The sequence below is a fragment of the Cercospora kikuchii genome (assembly GCF_019650295.1).
Source record: "Cercospora kikuchii DNA, contig_00003, whole genome shotgun sequence".
NCBI lineage: Eukaryota > Fungi > Ascomycota > Dothideomycetes > Mycosphaerellales > Mycosphaerellaceae > Cercospora > Cercospora kikuchii.
Genome location: NW_025408584.1, coordinates 3,327,350 through 3,344,150, shown reverse-complemented (window position 1 = coordinate 3,344,150; position 16,801 = coordinate 3,327,350). Strand labels below are relative to the sequence as shown.

The 16,801-nt window shown below is 52.7% G+C and overlaps 9 protein-coding genes across 10 annotated transcripts; 5 read left to right on the top strand and 4 right to left on the bottom strand.

Moving 5' to 3' along the window:
• Positions 1-32: 32 nt before the first annotated feature.
• CKM354_000569300 (uncharacterized protein) lies at positions 33-986 on the top strand (the record flags this gene model as incomplete). The annotated part of the gene is made up of 1 exon (XM_044800973.1): positions 33-986. One exon carries the CDS (start codon positions 33-35, stop codon positions 984-986), a length of 954 nt encoding a protein of 317 aa, XP_044656908.1.
• A 123-nt stretch (positions 987-1,109) lies between these two features.
• On the bottom strand, positions 1,110-2,033 carry CKM354_000569200 (mitochondrial 37S ribosomal protein RSM24; the record flags this gene model as incomplete). The annotated part of the gene is made up of 1 exon (XM_044800972.1): positions 1,110-2,033. The coding sequence occupies one exon, from the start codon at positions 2,031-2,033 to the stop codon at positions 1,110-1,112; it is 924 nt and encodes a 307-aa protein (XP_044656907.1).
• Positions 2,034-2,205: 172 nt separating this feature from the next.
• Positions 2,206-2,849, top strand: CKM354_000569100 (N-acetylglucosaminyldiphosphodolichol N-acetylglucosaminyltransferase catalytic subunit ALG13; the record flags this gene model as incomplete). Its single annotated transcript, XM_044800971.1, has 2 exons — positions 2,206-2,512; positions 2,572-2,849. The coding sequence occupies 2 exons, from the start codon at positions 2,206-2,208 to the stop codon at positions 2,847-2,849; spliced, it is 585 nt and encodes a 194-aa protein (XP_044656906.1).
• A 219-nt stretch (positions 2,850-3,068) lies between these two features.
• On the bottom strand, positions 3,069-4,509 carry CKM354_000569000 (uncharacterized protein; the record flags this gene model as incomplete). The annotated part of the gene is made up of 6 exons (XM_044800970.1): positions 3,069-3,382; positions 3,437-3,483; positions 3,538-3,760; positions 3,814-4,066; positions 4,121-4,314; positions 4,374-4,509. The coding sequence occupies 6 exons, from the start codon at positions 4,507-4,509 to the stop codon at positions 3,069-3,071; spliced, it is 1,167 nt and encodes a 388-aa protein (XP_044656905.1).
• A 1,152-nt stretch (positions 4,510-5,661) lies between these two features.
• CKM354_000568900 (uncharacterized protein) lies at positions 5,662-7,119 on the top strand (the record flags this gene model as incomplete). Its single annotated transcript, XM_044800969.1, has 4 exons — positions 5,662-5,875; positions 5,927-6,010; positions 6,058-6,262; positions 6,315-7,119. The coding sequence occupies 4 exons, from the start codon at positions 5,662-5,664 to the stop codon at positions 7,117-7,119; spliced, it is 1,308 nt and encodes a 435-aa protein (XP_044656904.1).
• Positions 7,120-8,099: 980 nt separating this feature from the next.
• Positions 8,100-9,909, top strand: CKM354_000568800 (uncharacterized protein; the record flags this gene model as incomplete). The annotated part of the gene is made up of 6 exons (XM_044800968.1): positions 8,100-8,216; positions 8,268-8,438; positions 8,499-8,895; positions 8,970-9,427; positions 9,502-9,729; positions 9,790-9,909. 6 exons carry the CDS (start codon positions 8,100-8,102, stop codon positions 9,907-9,909), a joined length of 1,491 nt encoding a protein of 496 aa, XP_044656903.1.
• Positions 9,910-10,190: 281 nt separating this feature from the next.
• On the bottom strand, positions 10,191-11,308 carry CKM354_000568700 (uncharacterized protein; the record flags this gene model as incomplete). 2 transcript variants are annotated; one of them, XM_044800966.1, is made up of 2 exons in its annotated part: positions 10,191-11,171; positions 11,240-11,308. In XM_044800966.1, 2 exons carry the CDS (start codon positions 11,306-11,308, stop codon positions 10,191-10,193), a joined length of 1,050 nt encoding a protein of 349 aa, XP_044656901.1. The 2 variants fall into 2 exon arrangements, with proteins under 2 accessions (XP_044656901.1, XP_044656902.1); XM_044800967.1 differs by lacking the exon at positions 11,240-11,308 and having other exon boundaries at positions 10,191-10,766.
• A 411-nt stretch (positions 11,309-11,719) lies between these two features.
• CKM354_000568600 (uncharacterized protein) lies at positions 11,720-12,632 on the top strand (the record flags this gene model as incomplete). Its single annotated transcript, XM_044800965.1, has 2 exons — positions 11,720-12,420; positions 12,470-12,632. The coding sequence occupies 2 exons, from the start codon at positions 11,720-11,722 to the stop codon at positions 12,630-12,632; spliced, it is 864 nt and encodes a 287-aa protein (XP_044656900.1).
• A 1,991-nt stretch (positions 12,633-14,623) lies between these two features.
• Positions 14,624-16,570, bottom strand: CKM354_000568500 (uncharacterized protein; the record flags this gene model as incomplete). The annotated part of the gene is made up of 1 exon (XM_044800964.1): positions 14,624-16,570. One exon carries the CDS (start codon positions 16,568-16,570, stop codon positions 14,624-14,626), a length of 1,947 nt encoding a protein of 648 aa, XP_044656899.1.
• Positions 16,571-16,801: the final 231 nt, after the last annotated feature.

The window sequence follows — 16,801 nt, the reverse complement described above, 5'->3', positions numbered from 1 at the left end:
CTATATAAGGCAAGTGATATGCATCCTCGCAAATGGAACAATCAGAGATTCGACAAAGACAGATCGCATTCTACCAACGGGAGCAGGCCGCCGCATACGCTCGCGCTGCAACCCGACCAGAACCTCCACCCTTCTTTTGGCTCCCATTGCAAGCCACAGTGCAAGCCAACATGTCTCCCCAAGCGACCAACCCTAATGTATTCCAGCTCCTCGTAACTGGAAAAGCAGAAATTCCACACCCGGCTGAACGAGCTCTGATCAACGTGTCCGTGTCGAGCTCCGGGAACAAGAAGGCCGTGGTGTCAGAAGAAGTCCTCACGACCGCTCGACACATCGAAGCGCTACTCAGACCTCTCTGCCCCAAAGACGAGAGCCCGGAAGCCAAAGTTGCAGCTCCCTTGGCACACTGGTCCAAAACCTCGCTGAGCTCGACATCATACGTTCCCTACAATCACAAGAATCCCGATAAAGAACTTTCCCGCATCTATAACGCAAGCGTGAACTTCGATATCCGATTTCGAGATTTCGTTGCTCTGGGCTCATTCGGCACGAAGTTATCTAGTCTCGCTCACGTCGAAGTGCAGAACATAAATTGGATCCTGACAGAGGCGACGCTGAAATCGTTCAAATCGCAATTGAGAAAGGAAGCTACTCAGGACGCAGTTCAGAAGGCAAAGGACTACTGCGATGTGCTTGGTTGCACGAATGTGAGGCCTGTCGAATTGCAAGAAGGTGATGCGAGAAATGTCATGAGCTCTGGATGGGCAAGTTCGTCTTCTGGTGCCGCGGCAGCGAGAGGTGGGGGATTATTTGGCTCCACCCCAGGGGCTATGGCTTCGATGAGCATGCAGAGTGCCCCGGCTGCGAGAAGGGCGGGACCGCAGGCTGGTGAGCAGGTGCAAGCGGAGGACTTGAGTTTTGATGCGCAGGAAGTGAAGATGGCGATGGATGTCACCGTGAAGTTCCATGCGGATCATGCTGTGTAGAGGGTGGCCTTGCGGCATACCTTTGTCCAGGATTGAAATGGTGCGAGCGCAAAACATAGTTCAGAGCCTCTGTCGTAGCTGTACACATTCTTACACACCGTCCCATTGATATGCATCTCCTCACTATCGGCCCCTCTGACCCATTTGCTTCTTTCCCATTTTGCCTGCAGGTAATGGCTTCTTCGCCTCCGCCATCACGGCCTCTTCCGCCTGTTTCAACTTGATCTGCCTGTCAGCCTCAATAGCAGCTGCACCAGACACAATTTGCCCTTCTTCCACTTTCCTGCCCTCTGCCAGCAATGCTTTCCTCCTCTCTTTGTCCAATTGATGTCTCCTCCTCTCCGTCATCCTCCATTCCTCTGGAAACTGCATTCTTTTCTTGAACTTATGATGTCTCGTGTCCAACGGTACATCCTCAAACGAATCCGTCTCCAGATCCTTCGCCTCCACGATCAACTTGTCCACTGTATCCGCTAGGTATCGCTTGTTCTGCGCGATCGTCTCAAAACTCTCACAGCTCATCTTGAACTGCTTTGTCTCCGGATTGTACCGGCTTCCAGCCAATTTCTTCAGTTTCTCTGTCTCTTTTGGTCCAAGTCCCAAATGCTTCACTTTGAATTCTACAACCACTTTTCGCGACGCTGGATGCGATTCCGAGAAGTAGGTGGTGTAGCGCCAACGCAGAGGTGTCTTATCTGCGGTTCGTTCGGCTCGGACAAAGGGTTTGGCGTGTTGGGCGAGGAAGGGCATTTCCCAGGCTGCGAGGCGCATCATTTCTCGAAGTTCGCGATGTTGGTCGAGTTCAGCGTGGGCTGCGGAGGATAATTCAGATTCTACAGGGAGATTCTCGTCGAGCGCTTCAAGGTAGATGTCCAAGTCGTTCTCGGCCAGCTCCTGCTGGGCCATGGAGCGGGTGGCCTGGTGTAGAGGACGGCATTGGTGCCATTGTGCAGTGCGCGGGACGCTCGCACGCGATATTGATGGGCCCATCCATCTCGAAGTAGTTTGAGTCGCCTGCCGGCAGACTCTTTTCAATGGTGTCGCCATGGTATGGGACTGGAAGGTAGATGAGTGCCAGATGCTCTCACTTGGCTTCACTTCCGCGTGCCAAGACCAAGACCTCCGCGTTCGCCGCATTGACCCTCGCGTACCTGCACCTCACCCACAGCTCTTCCTTCCTCCGTGACAGCATGTAGACACGGCACAGTATTCTTGTGCAATGTCTTCAAAGACCTGCTTCGTCACGATCGGTGCTACAGCTTCCTTCAGTGGATTGGTGGAAGGCGTACTTCAGCACGACTTCCTGGAAGCACTCGAGAACCAAGGCTACACAGACCTGCTCGTGCAGTACGGAGAGGATGGCCAGAAGCTGTTCGACTCTCTCATCACCACTGCGAAGAATAGTGAAAGCGGTAGCGTACTGAACATCAAGGGCTTCGCCATTGATAAGGCAGGACTGGCCAAGTATATGAAACAGGCGAAGGGCATTGACGAAGGTCAAGAGGGGGTTGTCATCAGTCACGCTGGTACGCTGCGGTTCTTCCGAGTAATTTCAGGAGCGGCTATGCTGATATTGACTTGTCAGGCTCTGGCACAATCCTCGACGCACTTCGCATCCAAGTCCCACTTGTTGTTGTGCCTAACGAAGCACTCTTAGACAACCATCAGGTGGAGCTGGCAGAAGCTCTGGCACAGCAAGAGTATGTGGTTTACGGGAAGCTGGGAAGCCTGGCCCAGGCTTTGGCAGATGCCGAGCAATTACGGCTCAGAGTGCGATCATGGCCTCCACCCAATGCAGGATATATGCGGCAGCCGAAAGGTCTCAAAGGCGTCATTGACGATGAAATGGGATATTTGGACTAAGTGACTGCCCCGCACGTTGGGTATTTGATGCCTAAATACGACTGGAAGGATGACAAACGCCTCTACTCGGGACAGGAGATTGAGACTACCCTTGGGCTCTCGCTCCACACCTCACTATGGGTCATCTGCGCTCCTAGGCTTGCGGGAACGCAAGATGCGGATGCCTGTAACGAACGGCTGGCCACAATTGCCATCGCACCGATCCACGCTGAAGGCTAATCAGTCGCTCTCATACCGTCGCTTCTTGTTTCCGGTGCTCCCCGTCTCAGTAGCTGTCAAGCTCGCACCTACCGACGCTTCCCGGCCTCGGGTAGTTTCAATGCCGTCAAGATTTTGCTGGTACACCCTTTCGATATCAGGTTCGACATCGAAACCCGAGGCCTGGATGGAACGCAAGTACTTCTTAGCGCTCAAGAAATTGAAGCGATTTCGCGCAGACGACTCGCTGGTTTTGCCTTGCGTCGATGTGGTCTTCTCAGGTGACCACGGCTTCTGTCTGCCGTAGCGGCAAAACGTATACAGAGTTCGGAACGCTATGGAGATCACATTAGCAGGGTCGCAAAATATGCAGTCTTGGTGCGACTAACCAGGCATGCAGGCACAGAACATGCCAAGGGTGATTTCGATGAAGCACCTGCAATCCATAAGGTTAACTGCATTGTTGAACCAGCAGGACCACTCCTCTTACCAAATTTCAATGTCTAGTGTGTTCGCTCCAAGACTACCAATCATCCTGTCGAAACGGTAGAGATGATAAAATCGGAGACAACCTGCTATCGTGGACAAGCCACCCACTGTGAAGATTGCGAGAATGGCAAGCCTCTGCTTGGGTGGTAGCCTGAGTTTTGCGACGGGATATATCGGAAGAACCAGGACCATGACATCTGTTGCAAGATTGACACCATTCACCGCTACACCCCGCCAGAATTAGATATGCGTCAGGTATAGTCTGGAGACAACTCACATAAGATCCATGCGGATTGCTTGATACAGGTGCCCGGCACTGAAGGATCCCAGTATCTCTGTGCCGGTACGCATTGCACTCCCCATGTCACAAAGGAGCTAATGTAGTGTGCTGAAAGTAGGGCAATCATAGCCATCGTCAAGCGCCAGAACCAGTCGTAGAGATCGTTTGCGATCCGGAGATATCTGATACAAATCGACAACTTGAAGACATACAGCGATGTGATCGTCAGGATCTGGATGACCCAAGTTTCCTAGACGATTGTGTCAGTTGCGACATCAGGAACAAACATTGAGCAGTGCCCTACAATCAGAATCCGCTGGAGCCATGCGAACGGCGTTTGATCTGGTTTCGGTCCCTTGTAAATCGAATTTGCTTGCACGCTCGTCACCGCCGCAAGAGCTGCTGTCGGGGCAAGACAGAAGAAGGTCGTCCAGTCATCCCATCCACCTCTGCTGCGCTTCAACACCAGCACGGCGGCACGACATGCTACAGCGATTACTAGACGACAGAGGATTAGCTGAGTCGACCATGTGCTTTCAAACGACGCGTATCCTCACCTGCCAACGTCAAGAACACTCCAGTCACCGCATAAAGCGTAATGACTTGATCATGCTCCACGAAGCCGGTCGAGCTTTGCGCAACCTCTCCCGGCGACGCATTCGCTTTGACTGGCGCTGGATTCGAGATCGACATTGTTGTAGGCAATGCTCCTAGGTGTCAAATATGCGGTTGTGAAATACGAATCACATACGAGGTCGGTAGTGAGGAGTTTGACATGCAGTAGAAAGGTTCGAAGCGGCAGGCATCTAACCGTGCTCAACCGGACAACGTGAACAGGTGGAGTATATGGCGACAAGTTCTTTATTGCCAGAGCGGTCCGATCGACAGTTCGTTGACTCCCGGTTCAACCGGGTCTAGTTAGCAGTTTTGTCAAGATAGGACGATATTTCAAATGCGTGCAGTGCACAAGTACGACTTTGGCTGCGATGAGCCCGATGGGCTCGACGGAACATGCTCAACTGGTATGCTTGGACTTCTTGACAACGCCACAGGTCTGCCTTCTGTCGCTTAACTGACTAGGAAATAGCTTGGTATTGCGTTATAATGACATTGAATGGCTGGAATGTGGACAACGATCAGCGGCTTTGAGCTATGCTTGCTGATGTAGCGAGGTGCACGACTCATGAAGCATGTCGATAATGACCTTTTGCCAAGGGAGGCTTTCCGAACTCGAGCGGTACGACCGCCCCGTTGAAGTATAATTCCTAGGACAGACCAGATACGACCTTCACATTGACGATCTCGGCATGCCGATGATAGCATACTTCGGTATGCTGCATGGCATCGAAGAAGGTCGGAAATCAACCACGCTACTGAACAACCACAGACCCCTGACAGTTTTCCCGCGTGGACGGCATTGGTGGGAGTTTACCCAGATTGTGGTGATCTACTGTCGTGCAAATGGCAGGGCTAATGGCGGTGCTAACTGATTTTGTGCGTTCTCACAGAAGAATCTGCCTGCGACTCCATCCGACCAACCACAATAATGGACGCGATACTCAACACCACATGTGATTCGCATGGGGCAGGTTGTCGGCCTACTGTGCCCCGTCGGGTCCTATCGCAACTTTTGCCTTTGCCACGAGATGACTCTCATCCCAACGGCCATGTGGCCTGCATGACAAACTACCAGGCGACTATCATGCTCGGGTCAGGGACAGAGGTTGACCACCAGTGTCGTCACTGGCGCTGCTACTAGTTCAAGCCATAGCCCTTCGACCAAAAGGTAAGCACTGCCAAACTGTGCTAGCCTTGCGGACCACATTCCAAGGCGCGTGAACCGAAATGCTGGCTTTGTACATACTTCTCTCGCTGTTCGAGCTTGGCTCAGCATTTCCAGCAGATCTTCAAGGAATAATCCCACGAGAGTCCTCACTATCGAAACGCCAATTGCCCATCATTGTGCCACCTTTCGATGCCGAATTGCAGCATGTCGAGACGACGGGCAAACACAAGTTCGTGCCGCCTGGTAAAGGTGATCAGAGAGGCCCATGTCCAGGTGAAATCGAGTCCAGACATTGCGAATGATCTCTACTGACCTCATGGGCAGCTCTGAATGCTCTAAGCAACCACAACTACCTGCCGCACAATGGAATTGCGACGATACCTCAATTCATCGAAGCGACGGGCAAAGGTAAGAGCATTGTTTGCACCTCCTCGTTCGGAACTGAGTCCAGGCAGGCTTCGGAATGTCAGTCGATCTCTCGACGTTGCTGGCCATATATGCAGCGATTTTCGATGGGAGTCTAACCAAATGGTCTATTGGTGGGCCGGACTCGAGAGTACAGCTCCTCCCTGGATTGCTAGGCCAGCCACAAGGTCTCACTGGATCGCATAACAAGTATGAAGGCGACGGAAGCCCCACTCGTGGAGACTTGTACACATAGTATGATCGAACCCATCGTTGTTGTAGGTTGTCAGCTAATCCCGTCATGTAGCGGAAACTCACACCTGCTACAAATGAAGCAATTCCAAGAGCTCTACGATCGTGGCAAAGCGAAGGATGACTATGACCTGGAACTCCTTACAGACTATCGATGGGACCGCTTCCAAGAGGGCATCGCGACGAATCCATACTTCTTCTACGGAGCCTTTGCTGGTTTCACAGCACAACCTGCTGCCTGGGCTTTCGTCTACCGCATGATGGGCAATAAATCAGCTGAGCATCCCAGAGGCAAGTTGAACGGCGCGATCCTCAAGTCCTTCTACTCCATCACAGGCGAAGACGGGAATTTCAAATATACACCTGGCCATGAACGAATTCCCGACAACTGGTACAAGCGTCATCCCATTGATGCATACTCGTCAGTATACGTTCAGCAGGATGCCACATACATGACTCTCAAGTATCCAAGCCTGGCGAGCGTGGGTGGCAACACTGGTAAAGTCAACACGTACTCTGGAGTCGACCTCGGGAATCTCACGGGAGGAGTCATCAATTCTGCAAATCTGCTCCAAGGCAACAATGCTCCGTGCTTCCTCTTTCAACTCGTGATACAGATGCTTCCGGACGCGCTGGAGGGGTTGTTTGACAACATCAGCCCAGCCTTGGATCTGCTCGGTCCAGCCACGAAACCCCTCGTCGACACTCTTGACTGTACTCAGCTAGATGCGCTCAACCGGAATGGTATCAGAGCTGCTCTCGCCAAGTATCCCGGCTACACGAAGGCATATAATGGGTACAAAGGCTCCAAAAAGTCTTCCGCGCCACTTGGTGGGCTTTTGGGAAAGATTCTAGGTTGACAATTGAGTTGTACGATGTTCTTTGACCCGAGCGACTGTATTAATAGGAAACGACGACCCGTCCCGTTCAGCAAGACTCCTTGGCGCACATCAATCAAGTTGTATTGTGTGCACCCACGATCGTGAAAGTGTGGCATCGTTCCTCGAGCTTGAATGCGGACCCTGGCAGTTGACTTCGCAGTGATATGCTCTGCGATCTCCTGACTCCATGACTTGAAAGATCAATTTGGACTAATCATGCAAATCAAGGCTAAAGGACCGACCCATGAGGACAATCGTGCATCGAACTTTGCGCTCGGCATATCGATGATAAATTGCGAAGTCCGTCCAAAATCTGCGAACCTCAAGTGCACCGCCATGGTCAAGCACGTTGGCAACCCCACACTACGTTCATGTAGAGTCTTTGCTGCCTGATCTGTGACCAACGCGTGTAGCAGGATGCCGTCGGCCAGTCCGAAGGACAACAATGGCTCTCGTTGCTCGCCGCGCATAACAACGTTACACTGCACCTCGTACTCAGTTCTTAAGCCGCTGCGCCCAGCTCCCATGCTTGCAATTTCAAGAGTTGCCTCCTCATCCCAAGAGATAAAGTAGTTGGCATGCCATGCCCTCCAACCACCGTATCTGGAAGGTCTCCGCACGACTGTTCTCCGCTGCCACGTTATTTTCCATGGCTCAAGTCCAAAAATGAATGAGATCAGCGTCCGCTATCTTCAGAATTTATGTGCCATGGATCTTGGGCAAGGTAGGCCAAGACATCTATGTTCTCGGCATACCATCCATTTTAGGAAGGTCGACCTCGTGTGCGTCTTGACGGTGGATGGCAATGAGCTACTTGGATGGACAAGAAGTTATGAGCGGAGATCAGGAAAGCGAGCGTGTGGCTACGCAATATATAATCCGCTTGTGTGTGCTGGAAAGAATTTGCTCATTTCTGCTCAGTACTATCCTTTCCGTATCCTTCACCTCGCAGTGCCAAGATGGTGAAGTTCACTTCAGCTGTGCTGGCTTTGCCGGCTCTGGCTAGCGCTGCCCACTTCAAGCGTGAGCAGTATGAGTCTGGTGAGGTGCACCAGATGATCCTGGATATGAAGAATGTATGAATTGTGCAGTGAACCCAATTCCTGAATCGTGCTAATACTGCCAAGGCACAATGGGACGCTCTTGAAGCCGCAGGTGCCCTCAACTCCAGCCAGTGGCCATCATGGAAGAACTGGGACCAACTCGATCGCCGCGTAAAGCGTGACCGTCTGCGATGCCGTGACGGACAGGCCGTTGCAGAGCCAGGCAACCCCATGCAGACATTCCGCTGTGATAATGTGAGACTGCTCTGATCGTTGTATATCAATTCCTCGAGCTGACCACTGCTCGCCACACAGATGGATCTGTACGATTTCATCAACCACAATGACCTGGGCGGTGGCGAAGCCGATCCTCGTTTCCCAAACCGAAGAGGCTCATCAGTCTGGGGCTGGGTAGGACCACGCGGACGTCAAATTGCCCTTATCGGCCAACACACTGGAACCGCCTTCGTTGAGATCGATCGCCGGGGCAAGATGACCTACCTCGGACGTCTGCCAGCCAACGACCTTCTTGGTTCGTCGTGGAGAGAAATCCGAGTGCTCAACAACCTCGCCATCATTGGGTCCGAAGCCGTGGGCCACAATATTCAGATCTTCGACATGAACAAGGTCGCTGCGATCGATCCCGCGAATCCAGTCACCTTCAGCAGGAGTGATGTGGAAAGTGTATTCGATGACTTGCCAATCGGCCGTGGTATGTGCTCAATCCTGGATTAGGTCTCCGTAAACAGTTTTGGGAATTTTTGAGCTGACCTTCAACTTTCTTAGCACACAACGTTGTCATCGACTGGGACAACGAGTACGCCATTGCCGTGGGCGCTCAGCCCCGCAACCAGACCTGCGCTGCCGGTCTCGAATACATTAACTTGGATGATCCAAGGAACCCCTTCAAACCAGGATGCGCCAGCTCCGATGGATACACACACGATGCCCAATGTGTGACATACAATGGTCCAGACAGACGCTACCGCGGGAAAACCATTTGCGTCGCCTACAACGAAGACTCCATCACTGTGTGGGACAGCACAGATAAAGCCAATTCTGAGATGCTCGGCCGTCTCGAATACCCCGGTGCCACATACTGCCACCAGGGCTGGTGGACGGAGCGCAACTGGCACCAGTTCGTTCTGCTCAACGATGAGCTTGATGAAGTGCAAGGCGTCGTTGCTGATGGAGTTCCCATCACGCATATTATCGACCTGACTGATCTCCGCAATCCCAAATGGGTGAGTTTTGAGCACTGAAATGGAAGCAGTCCGAACAGTGAGAGACCAAATGGCTGACTTCCGCTTGCAATCAGACCGGTACCTTCAAATCCACCGACCACCGTGCCGTCGACCATAACCTTTACATCGAAGATGGCGTTATGTTCCAGTCGAACTACGGCGCTGGTGTCTGGGTTAAGGACGTCCGGTCCATCGCTCGCCACCCAGACGGAAGCCGTGTCAGCACCCTCGCGTTCTTTGATATGCATCCCGAGGACGATGCGGCCGGCGGCTCACTGGACTTTGTCGGAAGCTGGGGTAACGTGAGTATTCACCCTCCTGAAAATCCTTATGCCAGAAGCTGATGTTTTTATTCTCTCTAGTTTCAATTCCCATCTGGCTTCATCGTTGCCAACACGTTCGAGCGTGGTGCATATGTGCTTCGTGTTGCCTCAGGCCGTGGTCGAGATGGTGGCCGCGGCTTTGGTGGGAAGTCCAGGTAGAGCGCTTGAACGCTTGTCTCGCAAGAGGATGCTAAAAAGTATCCTAAATGCGCAAATGAAAGTCATGAAACTCTTCCAGAACTCTATTTTCGTCCGATCAGCATGTTGAACATGTTTGTGGCACTCTTTGATGTATGCGTTCTACCAAGTTTCGAGAGTCGCGCGTGTCCCCTTGTGCTTTGTTGCCTGAAATGCAGCGTCGGTCATGTGAAAGAGATTGGAAGCTCTGTCGAAGGACGCAAAGCTCAGAGTGTATGCTCGAGTGTACGAATTCTAGGTCACTAGACGTCCTTCGGCCACGCAGCATCAACCGCAGCGACAAGGATCTCATGCCATCTGCCAACCCACCATCGCTCTTCATGAGCCTTGAGAACGACAGCGAAATGTCGCAAGACCAACAAGGCATTAGCATCATGCTCCGCAACTTTTGTGAAAAACGCATCGTCTGCCATGGCTGGGAAATACGCCATAGCCCGCAGATCATTCGGAACAAGCTTCACTGTGGCCCAAGTTATTCTCAGCAGCTGGGCTGCTTCCGTACAAACTTCGTCCATTTCTGCTTCATCCAACTTTGCAAAGATCTCCTCAGCTCCGGGGGTAATCAGGTCCGAGGATGCAACTTCGAGCTTGTCTCCAGACATTATAGCCTCGCCAAGCTCAGTCTCCGCAGTATCCCGGATGTTCCACAGGGCTCTAGGTCCTCGGAACAACGCAAAGACTTCGAGGATGTCTTCCACAGTGGGCGGCTCGCAAGTTGATTGTAATGCTCCGAAAGCAAGCATGATTAACATGACTGAGAACATGAATATGACATTATTCTGAGCGGGATCCTGACGTGTGAGCATTTCTTGAAACATTGGCAATGCGACCTGTTGGTGATGAAGCCCCCGAGCACGGTATCTGGCGGATAAGGTGGCATCACCGGGAGCCTTTGCATGGCTTGCAGCAAGATCGATAGCCGCAAGCGCGAGAATAGCGCGCTGCAAGATTGGATGCGTTTCGGCTTTGAGAGGTACCACCATTTGCCATACATACGTCGCCTCTGGGCTGGGAAGTAAGCGACTCGAAGTGTTCGTGCAGTACCGGTGCATGAGAAGCAGATCTAGTGAATCGAACACGTGGGGCGTTCCACCGGCGATCGCCACATCTTGTCCATGTGGAGGCCGGGGATGTTGGGGGGAGCCTGGTCCATGATCAAACGGATATTGACATGTAGTGTGTCTTCGTGTACAGCTCTTGCATGCTGGCCGGCCTTCGTCACACTATTTTGCGTTAGTTGCGTCTGCCAGCTCTGAACCATCAAGAAGTCCTTGTTTTCGTCTCCTCGTACCTTTACGCGTCTGGCTTTGCAGGCGTAGCAGCCAGTCGTCGTTTTTGCGTGGTGTCGTCGGCTCGGCATATCCGTCGCTGTGGCATTGCGAAAGTCGAGGCCTACACAGCCTGGCTATACGGCGTACGAGGAGGATTTATTACGGCGTCTCGCAAGCGGCCACGAAGTGCAGAAGCGACGTCAGACTGGCGACACGATGATTGGCTGAGCCGTTCTTCCTGTGGTCCAGCAAAAGCCATTTTGGGTTAGCGTACGAGGTACGAGAGGTCTCGTAGTGCAGCTGCTACGCCCTCCGTTGCGTATGCGGAAGGGAAGAAATGCATGGCATGCGGCGACAGCACTATCGCTAAGCTGTGCCTGTCTACCTGGCGGATACTTGTGAGAAGGTATGGTCGATTGTTTCCTCTTTCACACTCTCTTCTGCCACGTGGGTCCAAACTTTCTCTCTGTTGACCATTTTCTCTTCGAAATTTTGTCGACATGTCCCGTCGATTCTGTACAGAAGTGTCGGCAACATGTCCCGTGGAAGCAACGACGTACGGATATCGACCGGACATCGCCGGCAACGGCTTCCTCCTCGCTGTCTTCGGAATTTGTACGATTGCACAAGTCGTACTGGGTATTCGATATAAGATCGTTGCATTTTCGATCGTCGTTGCAATTGGTTGCTTTGGGGAGACTGTTGGATATGGAGGAAGAATAATGATGAACTCCAATCCATGGGACATGGATGGCTTCAGAATGCAGATTTGCTGCCTCATTCTCTCACCTTCCTTCCTGGCAGCCGGCATTTACCTGACGCTGAAGCACATCGTTCTTGTTCTTGGGCCAGAAAAGTCTCGACTGAAACCCCGTCTATACACTTGGATCTTCATAACCTGCGACATCTTCAGCATTCTTTTGCAAGCTGCTGGGGGAGGCATCGCCGCTTCAGGCTCTGGAGACATTATCAACACTGGAAATAGCGTCATGATTGCCGGTATCGCCTTCCAAGTCGCGACCATGTTCGTCTGTCTGGTTCTAGCAGCAGACTTTGCATTCGCTTTGTTCAGGTCCAAGACTCTACGAAGTGACGAGCTCGAGAAAGGGCAGCCAGATGCCACATCCAGAAAAGGCCTATACTATTACCTTGCATGCTTTTCCGTTGCATTCCTTGCGATCTTCGTGAGAAGTATTTATCGGTATGCTTTGATACACGAATGATTAATGCCATTACTGATCAGCTTGCAGTCTGCCCGAGATGAGCGGAGGCTGGGGCAACCCTCTTATGCGCAATGAGAAGGAGTTCTTGATCCTGGATGGTGCCATGGTCGCATTAGCGGCCGTGCTGATGACCATTGCACACCCGGGCATCTTCTTTCCAGCCATGCGGACAGGCTCAGCTAAGAACTAGATGCACGGACATGTGTCAATAGAAATAGATCGCTGAGTAGAGTTTGACCAGTCACAGCAAAAAGCCAATATGACTTCACGTCTCTGTTGCTTCTTCAGAGCGTTGTAGCGACCCGCCTGGATGCCGAGTGGCCTTGACTAATGGATGCGAACAGAGAAAGAGTGCATCCACGAGCTGGTCTCCGATAGTCTCTCGAGCACCCATCGCAACCCATTCGGACACTCAATGCCATCGATTGTCTCTGAAAGTCAGAGAAAGCATGAAATCCAGATCTCTCTAATGATTCTCAAGGGGCTCATCTCGATCAATCTGCATTCTGAATGGCTTGAATGGATAGATGCAGTCGGAGAAAGCCAAGAACCCGGGATCTTACCTCTGGCAACTCTCGCAATATGCATTGCGCCGTTTTTGCATATTGAGTAGCTTTGTTAGGTAGCAGCAGCCAGAGAAAGTCCAATATCTTACGATCCTGACTCTGAATATCCAAGAGAGCACGATTGTGTTCTTGTTCGAGCTTGGACGGCTCTGCAGTATCATCAACGACAGAGAAAGCCAGCAAGCCGTCTCCATGCTTCCGAGAACTCATCGAGGCATGAGTGCGACCTGGCTTGAGATTGGGCGACTCTGCAGAACCAGTCGAAGAAGAGAAAGACAGCAACGGGTCTACGTATCTCCTACAATCCAATGTAAACCAACTGCGGCTTATAGGAATCCTGAGCGGCACCGCTGAGCAACACAATCCAGAGAAAGGCAAGGATCGTATATGCTTGTCTCTGAAAGTCCACAAGGACGCATATGCGGTCTTTCTCCAGGCAGGATGGCTCTGTAGGTGGGGAATCACGGCGAAAGCCAGCAGAATTCTCCAGGTCTCCAGATGTTTGGGAGAGACTCGTTCTCGTCCGTCTGTATACTGGTTGGCCACGTAATAGCACAAATCATGGAGGAAGACCCCGTTCTCCTGTAACTCTACAGATCAGCAAATGGCTCATTCTCGTCCGTCTGTACTTCAGTTGGCTCTGTAGACGGCGCGCATTTGGAGCACCACCAGACCTCCAGTATCTCTGCGAATCTGCGAGAAGCTCAAACCTTTCCGTCTGTATACCAGCTGGCGCGGCTAATGACAAATATCTAGAGAAAGCGCGAAATCTCGGCTCTCTCTGCGGGTCCACAAAAGGCACAATCTTGCTCGACTGTATACCAGTTGGCGCGGCTAACAGCAAATATTTGGAGAAACCGTCAGATCTCGACCATCTCTGCGAATCCAAAAAGTCTCAATCTCGTCCGTCTGTACACCAGTTGGCCCTATGCACAGCAGACATCTGGAGAGACAGCCAGATCTCCTGCTTCTCTAGAAATCCGGAGAAGGCTTGATCTCGTTCGTCTGTGTACCAGCTGGCTCCGTCCACAGCATACATTTGGAGAAACAACCGGATCTCTTGGATCTCTGGAAATCCGCAGAAAGCTCGCCTCGATCAGACTGAACATTCGTTGGCGCTGTGAACAGCAAGAATACCAGAGAAACAGCTTGATCTCCTGTATCTCTGCAGATCCGCGAAAAGCTCGCCCCGGCCTAGATGGACACCTGGTGGTACTGTGACTACCTCCATTTCCGGAGAAGCGACCAGATCTCCTATGTCTCTGGAAACCTGTGGAAGCCTCATTACGGCCTGTCTGAATGCCCATTGGCACTGTGAACAGCACAGATATCAGAGAAAGGCCCCAATGCTCGCTGTCTCTGTAAATCCGAGGGAGTCCTGTCGCGACCTAGTTGGATACCTGATGGCTCAGTAAACAGTACGATTTCCGGAAAAATGACCAAATTTCTCATATCTTTGACAATCCGCGAAAGGCTGCTTGCGACCCTTCCGGACTCTTGTTGGCTCTGGAACGCGGCTGGCACTGGAGAAAAGAAGTAGAAGAAATCATTATTCATACAATCGTTATTAAAACACGCTAAAAACAACCAAAAAAAGACAACCAAAAAAAACAAGCTAAAACAAGTCCAACAGTTCTCCTGTTGCTTTCCAATGCTCGAGCCCGTAGGCGAATTTGGCGCCAAGATACGCGTTGGTGACGTCATTCGTCGCGCCATCCTCCAGTCTGCCAACATCCGGAAAAGAAAATTGCGGGGCAGGCGGAGCTGCTGGTGCTGGCGGTGATGGAGGGGCGGCAGTGACGGCGGGAGCGGGAGCGGGAGCAATGGGGGCAGGTGCGGCCGGTGTGGCCTTTAGTGTGGCGGCAGTCTCCTCTTCGGCCGACACGTCGAAAATGTTGCTGCGGGTTTCTTGGTCGGCGTCGACCTCCATCTCGTCGTCGGAGTCAATGTCAGGCATGCGGAATGTGCCAGAGGCATCGCCCGGTCTGTTGTGTGGGATCTTGACCAGCGTGTCGACTTTGACACGCTTCAGTGGTCGCTCTGTCATCTGTTTGACCTCTTCATCCTGCTTCATTGCTTGCAGTTGCGCGTCTAGCTCTTTGAACTTTCTAAGTTTCTCGAGACGGCGATCTGCGTTCGTGTCTTTGGGCTGGGGTGTCTGACTCCAGATACGTTGTGGTGTGTGAGAGTAGCGGGATGGTGTCTGTTGGCGGCGGACCGCGGCAATGGTGCGTGGAGCTCTGATCGGGGTTGGATCGACGGCCATGCTCTGCTCGCTCGTCTCGGTGTGCTCTGTGATGGTGGCAAGGGATGTCTCTTGCTGAGGGTTCTTCGATGATGGCATGAGAAACGCGCGAGCGGTCTGTTGTGTGCTCGAAGTGGTGGAGGCGCGTGGTGTGGTGTATGTTGCTGAACGCTCTGAGGCTAGCTCCTGTTGCCTTGGTGTCGACGAGATCGGTGTCTGCGCCTGTGACTGGACCTGAGGCTGTGTGTATGTGTCTGGCTCTTGTTGAGCTGGAGCTGAGCGCTTGCGTGAAGCTGGCAGCTCTCCCAACTTCTCTTGGGGAGTCTGCTGTGGTGGTGTGCTGCTCTCTTGCGACTTTCTGCGCGAGAGGAACGGCGAGGCAATAGCCTTGAAGAAGGAGCCGACGATGGATGTGGATGAGCGTGGCTTTGGAGTGGCGTATGGGTCTGGCGAGTGCGTCGGCTTGTCTGCGCTCGACGGCACTGGTGTGCCAGTGATGAGGTCTTGTGTGGAGAAGTCAAGAGACTTGCTTGTGAAAGGGGTGTCTGAGGCAGCGGCAGGTGTCTGAGCTGGTGCGGCGGCGGCAGAGGTGTGCGAGTGCGAAGGCGTTTCGATGGAGGTGACAGATTCTTCGCGGCGCCTCCTCAGTGATTGCTGCAACATGGCGTCGCGCATGGGTGTCTTGAGTCTCATGCGAACTCTGTTGCGCTCTTCGACGGCGGCGTCGCGCTCTGCTGCCATCTGGTCGGCGCGGATCTCGGCATCGCTGAGCTTCTCTTTGAACTCGACAACGTGCTCTCCCAATCTCTGGATGACTGCGTCTTTTTCGGCCATGGTCAGTGAGTCGAGGTATTTGATGCGTGAACCTGGGTTGCTCTGAATTTCTGAGAGGATGCAGCCAACGGCGTAATCAACATTGAAGGGAAGTCGACGCGTCGTTGAGACAGGTGCGACGGCGCGACGCGACGGGACAGGAACTGCTGCCGCGCGCTTCTTCTTCTTCTTGGAGATGTTCTTCGTGACTCCGGTGTTGTACAGAGTCACGCCGCCCTTCTTGCTCTGACTGCGAGTGATCCGAGTGTTGGACGAGATCACGCTCTTGCCAGCTGATTGCACTGAATCAACTGCGTCAATAACCCGCGATGGCGACAATGAAGAAGGTGCAAGGGAAAGGGAAGCAGGGGAGGGGATGGGAAGGTACAAACCGCTGTCATTGTCGTCGGCGACGGAAGACGCGCGCGAACTGGCCCTCGAGGCAATTCGGCCGCTGCGACGGGTGGGCGCCGTGGCCTGGCGCTCGCTCTTGCGGGGAGCCATGTGCGCAGTTATGTGTGGTGATGTACAGAAGGTGGGATGAACAGCGCTGCGTGCAAGAAGGCGCAATGGATTGTGCAAATGCAAGTGCGAGCAAGTGGTGTTACAAGTGGTGTCGAGCTTGGGAAGTCGCAAACCAAAAAGTCGGATGTGGAGGAAAGGGAAGAGAAGAAACGGAAGGTCTGGCGAGGTACTTATGGTCGCCAGCGCGCCTTGGCCTGAGCTCCCAGATCA